We start from the raw sequence: 7,621 nt of genomic DNA, 5'->3' as shown, positions 1-7,621 counted from the left end.
TAATAGCATTCGAATTTTGACCGAAAACTCTCTTCTTCCTGGCCTGAGTCAAAAAGAAAAAAATCTTCATTCTTGAAAGTCTATGAATTCTTATACTACTCGACTGGGAATACTATATCCTCCCTAGAATTAGGAGTAGATAGTCCATAATTTTTCTTTTTTTAGTGAACCCTTCTAATTGAGCGCTTAATACTGTTGCATTTGCAATTATTTAATGAAGGGAGTCACGTGTACCTTTTGCGTCGTCTTTCACTTTTTCAATAGATCTCCATACTTCTACGCCAGTTGGATCACCTGCATGATTATGTTCTTTAAAAACGGTAACATCTTTCACTGTTATAGCGCGACATTTACAGTAATTTGCTAATTTTATCTTGTATTTGCTTGTCTTTAGCAAATAAATGTCCATTCACTAATAACATGGGCTTTCCTTGTTCACTTTAAAAGAAAACAAGGGTTTAAGAGCTTCTCTACTAAATAGGAAACCATCAAAAATAACAATGGGAACTTTAAGGTTTAAAGAATTTATTTTTGTTTATTTATTTTTTTATTTCAGGTAAATAGAAAACAAACAATACGATTGAGTAGTTTTAAGGTAATTAAAATACAAACATTGCGATTGAGTTGTTTATCGAATAACTACACTTTGGGAGAGAGAGAGAGAGAGAGAGAGAGAGAGAGAAGTGCCAATACACAAAACTGCCGTCGGGCTTTTTTCCAGTCGACGTTATTCATGGATTCGAACAATATTCATTTCGAAAAACTGCTTATTCGAATATTTTGTTTTTCGATCAATTGTAAATTCGAACAATTATACTTCGAACTATTGTTTTCAAATATTTGGTTTTCAAAAAAAAAAAAAAAAAAACTTTTCGAACAACATAGCCTTTCGAATAATGCCTTTTCGAAAAATAGTCCGCACACGACATTGTCTATTTCTGGCTCAGCCACCAGATTTGGAAGGCAGTTATGATGCAACATTGTGATCATGTGACTTATAAATCATGCACCCACTTTCTGTCCACATGACTGGTCAACTACTTGTCACTAGTTTTCTGCCTGCCTGCCACTACAAAAATGGGTATATTTTGCAGAATAATATTGATCTCGTCTGAGATTCTTGCATGGGGATCCCTAGGTGTGACTTGGTTGACAAGTATGGTTTTTGCATGAACACTGTGACAATCATACTCCAGCCAAAGCCATGCAGAAGAAGCCTTAGAAGCCATGATAGAAAGGGTACCCAAACCAACTGTCATCACAGGTTTGGGAAACTTACCAAAAACTGTGCCCGTGGCTGCATATGGAGAACAAACAAATATGGCAGCCATCCAAGAACCTAACAGTTGTTGCTACTATCCTGACAGGTTATCAATTGCTGACTACTCATCTGGCAGGATGTTGATACTCCCAGCATCAACAGAGGACCACCATAAAAAACTACAACAGCAGCCTACACCTGGTAGAGGCAAACTGTAATCTTCCATATACTGGGGAAGAAATATTGGTGGATTTCATTGCCACTGATATGCAAGTGCTACTGTTTGCTGGCATGACTTGGGCGGCACTTTGATTGGCTGGTAAATAGTCACTCATTGATGTCCCTTGGACATAGTCTGCTTCCAGACAGCTCACCTTCCACTGGTGATGAGTAGTCATCTGTCTTTTCAGTGGTTCCTATGGCTCTGCAGGTGCTTCCAGATGTCTTCAGTCCTGATCTCCTCCAGACTCCTAGGATCCCAGTAAAACGTGATATGTACCACCACCCATAAGAGATGAGACCTCCAGCCTTTTTCAAATTTGGTCATCCACCACCAGAAAAATTTTCATACCAAGAAAGGCCTTCGAGGTGGAAATGGAAGGTCCTATAGTCCATTGGACCTCCCAATTCATATTGTGAATAAAACTGACAATTTCTAGTGCCCTAGAGGAGCCTAGAGGCAACTTTGTCTACAGATGGAGCCAGACCTCTACTCACTTTCCAACATAGCATACATTACCTTCTTCATGGGGCAAGAGGTTCATCCTGATGAAGGGCTACTTCAAGTCCTGTTCATCAAGCCTCAGTGAAAGGTGTCCACTCCTTGCCCTCCAAAATATGAGCCATCAGGAAATAAAACTCCCCCCGTAAGACAATGGTTACAACAACAATCATTGGATAATTGGTCATCAGTAACTTGCTAGAGGGTGGAGGAGTCTGCAGGTCCGTGACGCCATTTGTCAGGGAACGTCTTCTGGCTCTTCGTCTTCTGACGAATCGGATAGCAGGAGGCCTCCCCTGGTGGAAGACCTGGGGGGTTCGACTGCTGTCCTCGGGTGGCCTTGGCGACGTCTGGGTGTGCTTTGTTTTTCCTTCTGAGGAAGAGTCCTGCGAGGTCCTTCTGTGATGTCGTTTTCGTTGAGGATGAAGGTGAGTTTCAGCCGGTCTATTGAGACCCAGTCCTTGCGGGGATGTCTTCCCACTGGAGGGTGGTGATGGCGGTGCAGTAGGCTGGCACTTCAGGGTTGGAGGCTTGCTCTCGTGCTAGGTCCTCATAGTCCACGTCGAGGTGCAGGGAATTTATTTCAATTCTCGAGAGGGTGTTGGCTACTGGGTTCCTCCTGCCGGGGATGTACTCAATGGAGCACCCAAACTCGGAGGCGGCCATGAGGTGTAATTGCTGTCTTGCAGACAAGGTGTCTCCTACCTTGACGAAGGTGTGGACCAGCAGCTGGTGGTCCGTCCTTATGGTGAATGGGATGCCTTCTAGGAGGTACTTGAAGTGGCAGACGGCTTGGTAGACAGTGAGAAGCTTGCGGTCGAAGGTGCTGCTGCGGGTCTCGGCGGGTCCCAGTTTCCTGCTGAAGAAGGCTAGCGGCATAGGGGCTCCATTGATTAGCTGTTCCAGGACGGCGCCGCATGTCATGTTGCTGGCATCAGTCGTGAGTCAGAGGTGCGTTGGCATCCTGGTGGGCCAAGGTTGTAGGGCCTTGGTGAGATTGAAGGCGCACTGCTGGGCGTGCTCCCATACCAGCTTCAGGACCTTGGTCAAAGGGCACATGGTGCGGGCGATGTATGGGATGAACCTCCTGTAGTAGTTCACCATCCCGATGAACTCCTGTAGGGCCTTGACCGTTGTTGGTGTTGGGAACTTCTTCACAGCAGCTACTTTCGATGCCATGGGACATACTCCTGCTGGGGTGATTTTGTGGCCTATGAAACTGGACGACAAGCCCATTCTCCTACAGGCATTAGAGGACAGCCTGGACATGGTCCAGTTGCTCCTCCAGTTATCTAGAAAATATAAGAATATTGTCTACATAGCAGAGGCAGAAGGGTAAATTGCTGAGGATGCTGTCCATTAGGCGCTGGAAGGTAGCTCCAGCATTCCGCAGGCCAAAGGTGGAGAAGGGGAACACGATGGACCCAAAAGGCGATATGATTGCTGTCTAAGGGAAGTTATCAGGATGGACGGGAACCTGAAAGTAGGTTTTAGAAGGTCCACCTTTGGAAAGATCTTTGTCCAGTGGAGGGGTCCGGTGAGGTCCTGCATGTTTGGCAGGGAGAAGCTGTTGGGCGTTGTGACAAGGTTGAGGTGGCAGTAGTCCCTACAGGGCCTCCATGCACCATCTGCCTTCCTTACCATGTGGAGGGGGGATGCCCATGGCCTCGCAGCCTTCTTGCCGATGCCCATCTGCTCCATTTCAGTAAATGCATTCTTGGCTTCCTGGAGGAATTTTGGCGGGAGGCAGCAGAACTTTGCGTGAGTTGGGGGGCCCTTGGTCTCGATGTGGGGGTACACACCATGCTTAGGTGCGGCTCCTGCCACCTGGTGGAGCTCGGGTCTAAAAGTGTCTGGGAACTCCTATAGAAGTGAGCCATACTTGTTGGGGGGGACAGAGCAGATGGCGGGTGCCCTGGGGCCCATGGTGAGTGGACGAGAGTGGCAGATTTCTGTGTGCAAGAGGCGTTGGTGGGCTACATCCACTAGAAGCCCATGGTGGGCCAGGAAATCTGCACTGAGGAGTGGGGCTCTGACGTCCGCGATGACGAAGGGCCAGGTGTAGGTCTGACCAAGGAATGTGATGGTCTGGGTCTTGGTGCCATAGGAGTGAATGGGGGTCCCGTTGGCGGCTACGAGGGTGGCTAGGGCGTCAGGGGTGCGGCTGTGGTCCTCTGCTGATGGCGGGAACACCGATTGCATGGCCTCAGTGTCGACCAGCATCTTGTGGCTGGAGATTGTTTTTATGACGTAGAATCCTTCCCTTTACGTATACAAGTAAATAAAATGCAGCCTTTGACCCAAAACTGATCACTGACTGAAAATATTTTTCTTTATGGAGAATAGTAGAGAATTGTACCACCACTCCCTCAAAGTTTGAAATTCCTATCTAAACAAGAAGTAGTTTTATAATAATATTTGATCTTACCACTATGGAGGAGTGGCATTTACACCAGGTCCTTTACAAGTTTGCCCTTAATCATTAATTTTTTTCGCTTTTATCATTGCTTTATCGATTAGCGGGATTTATTGAAAAGTGTTTAGTGGCTACCGTAGATAGTACATGCCAACAGTATATTTGTGATCTGTGTGAAGACTCGGCTTATGGGAGAAAATAAGACCAATCAGCTTTCAGAATTCACTAGTATTCACTCTTACTGAGTGTACGATAATTATCCGTAGTAATTTATATGTTTATTATTCTTAAATGACAGTTTTATATGCATGCCACGAGTTTTTTTCGATCAGTTTATATATGATAAACGTGTGTTGCCTAAAAATAATGAATTTATAAAAATATAGTTTAATGAATAATGAAAACTGATGAAGTATAACACTTTTGCATACAATTTGTATGATTCATTGCACGGCTCTCAAATTTGATATTCGATTTGTAAACAAACATACGATCACAATTATCACCATTTTATTCACGGCAACTTGTAAATTTTTAGGCGTTAACGACATTAGAAAAGTAAATCGCAAGGCTATATCAAACCCTTTTTGATAAATTGTAGGCCTTTCCTGAGGGGGTGTTATGGAAGTCGTATTTTCTGGGACTATCCTTTTCACTGAACTGTACTTACAAAGTAATGAATAAATATTGTTGTTTCTTAAGTGAAAGTATATAAAATAACAACAAATAAAGTAATATGGATGTTGTTGTTAACATAATAAATGCATCAAGAAGGGGCGTCATTTAAGATTTTTGTTTGGGAGGGGGAGGCGGGGGGGAACGGTTGGGTGAGCGAAGCGAGCCTAATCAGCTTGTTTATTTTTTTTTTTACTTTGAGCTATTATATGTTTTTTTGAAGCCACATGAGCAACTTTTTAAGCAAAAATAATATACTCCTACTACTGTTTGTTCATCTCATCATCGCTGGTAGCGAGTAGACAGAAAAGGATCAAGAAACGTAATATTTCGAGAAATTTCATATATTTATGATTGCACATTTAAAAAAAAAACATGCTGTTACTTTTTGGGGTTTAGGATGTGATGGGGGCCAAGTTGAGGTTTGTGGGGGGAGGGCAAAGTTGAGGCTTGGGTGGGGGGCAACTTGAGTATTAGGGGGGGGAGTTGCCCACCCCAGGCCCCTCCCTCACACCCCAAATGACGATCCTGGAATCAATCAATGAAACTAAAGAAATATTCTTGAATTTCAGTGCAAACTTTCAACATTTTGAGTGAAATTCTGTTAACCAAACAGTACTTTGAATAACATCTAATTGGGTAGAAGGGCATAGACCGCATACACAATTTTTCTTCTTCTATGTCGTGAATTCTTCAACATGTTAATGAGGTTCTAGGCCAGATGTTACACCCGACAAATCCTTCTAAAGGGAGAAGCTACCAGCTAAATTTTAGCTACTTTATTACAAAAATAAATATTTACTTTTCTAACGAAAAGTACATGAAGAAATTGAAATAATCAAATGCAATTCACTGTTCGAAGAACACACAAAATGGTCACGCGGTTTCGTTGCCACGTGAACTCTGCTAAAGCACGACAAAATCACTTAAATTTACAAAACAGAACACTGAAACATTATCCCTGACACTCGGGCTTTCTGTAATCACCACCAGTTCCTAGCTACAAACGGAGATGGCAAAGATCAATCAAGATTACTCACATGTTACTTGGTCACGTACAACAGACCACCTTATCGGGTCACACTCACGCACAGCTTCGCTGGACTCTTCCCTCAAGGTCTTTTACAAATGGGATTATAGAATTGAAAATGAGGGCGAGCCAACGTGCGGGCTCCTTTTATAGCTGCGAGGGTTAGTGAATTACAATGCAATTAAAATAATTAAAAATGGTTTCAATTTCCAAATCTACTCAGAAATTTACGTAGCACAATTAGTGAGTGTGTGCTACTCGGGACCCAAAGACAACGAAACAATAACTCATACACATAACATAAGAACCAATCTCCCGCTTGGCGCCAATTTATACTATGGATTGAAAAGGTAGGTGGTCGGGCGGGAATTTATCGCGGGAAAAGCTGTGCACAGGATTTTTTCGCGACAATGTAACTAAAGTAACATTTTCAAGTACTTTATCTTGTGATATACCTATATACTAATATATGAAATGACATTTAAAGAAGAAAAGGTCCAGTTTTGGGAAAAACGGCCCTCGCCCCCTTAAATAAAAAAAAGTCTGGGTACTGGCCCGTGAATTATTTATATTCTACTTCAGGCTTACTCACTGGGGACGTTGCAACCTTCTAATGGCCATGCAGTAATTGAGGAATCGAAAGATGTGACAGTTTGCTGAAAAAGCTAATAGTTCTTTAATTCCTGGATGAGTGGCCAGAACAACTGCAAAAATCCATACTGTCGCCCCTTTTCCAACAAAAACTAACCTAACTATTACTACCTGTAGACCTAAACCTATTCAAACCTTCCATCTTACTGTTTCAAAGCGCTGAATGACTTTGTAGTCCCAGTGCTTGGCACAAGCCTGAATTCAATATTCAATTCAATTTTTAATATGTTCTTAATGAAATCATTATAAGCAATTTAATGTTTGAAAAAGGCTATATGTTGTATGTGGATTTTCGTTTTATCAGAGTACATACTTACACATTTCAATTCCATCCAGATGCGATTAACGCTAGTTGATTGATATTGATTTAAATACAAAAAAATATTTTTCCAATCTTTATAAAAATGAAATATCAATACCAATATTACTTAATTGTCTGGCAACTTGCAATAGGATCGAGATGGAGAGACCTGTCTTATTTATTTCTTAAAATACCAATCTTAATATACTACAGACTTGGACTTTCTCCTTATGAAGCAAAGTTCAAGGCTTGTAACATATTTATCATATATAAATTTTCCCTGTATTTAAGGGTGATAGTTTGATTTCTTGTGATAACACCCTTCAACATACAACACACACACACGCACATGCACAAACACATTTTTTTTTTTCTAAAAGTTCATTTGACTGCAATTACTACCTGCACTTATGAGGAAGCCCTTGTTATGATAATTTATTGACATATTTCTTGCTTCATAACGCATGCATAATTCTTTATTCCTAACAAATCTCCGTTCAATATAAACAGTATATAACGTAGTTTTAACATCCTTTCTCAATTAAGTAATATTTGGACCCAAGAAT

General features: G+C 42.0%; 1 protein-coding gene across 1 annotated transcript; it reads right to left on the bottom strand.

Moving 5' to 3' along the window:
- Positions 1-3,341: 3,341 nt before the first annotated feature.
- LOC135226295 (uncharacterized) lies at positions 3,342-4,205 on the bottom strand. Its single transcript, XM_064265734.1, has 2 exons — positions 3,963-4,205; positions 3,342-3,845 (listed from the first exon to the last, which is right to left on the bottom strand). The coding sequence occupies exons 1-2, from the start codon at positions 4,203-4,205 to the stop codon at positions 3,342-3,344; spliced, it is 747 nt and encodes a 248-aa protein (XP_064121804.1).
- Between the last annotated feature and the right edge of the window lie 3,416 nt (positions 4,206-7,621).

This window comes from Macrobrachium nipponense, chromosome 14, assembly GCF_015104395.2.
Source record: "Macrobrachium nipponense isolate FS-2020 chromosome 14, ASM1510439v2, whole genome shotgun sequence".
Taxonomy (NCBI): Eukaryota; Metazoa; Arthropoda; class Malacostraca; order Decapoda; family Palaemonidae; genus Macrobrachium; species Macrobrachium nipponense.
Note: the sequence above shows the minus strand (reverse complement) of the source record. Positions and strands in the feature narration are given on the sequence as shown.

Coding starts and splice junctions, on each gene's coding strand:
- LOC135226295 (XM_064265734.1), bottom strand. CDS start 4,205: ATGCTGGTCGACACTGAGGCCATGCAATCGGTGTTCCCGCCATCAGCA. Junction 3,846..3,962: donor ACCATGGGCTTCTAGTGGAT/GTAGCCCACCAA, acceptor TCACTTCTATAG/GAGTTCCCAGACACTTTTAG.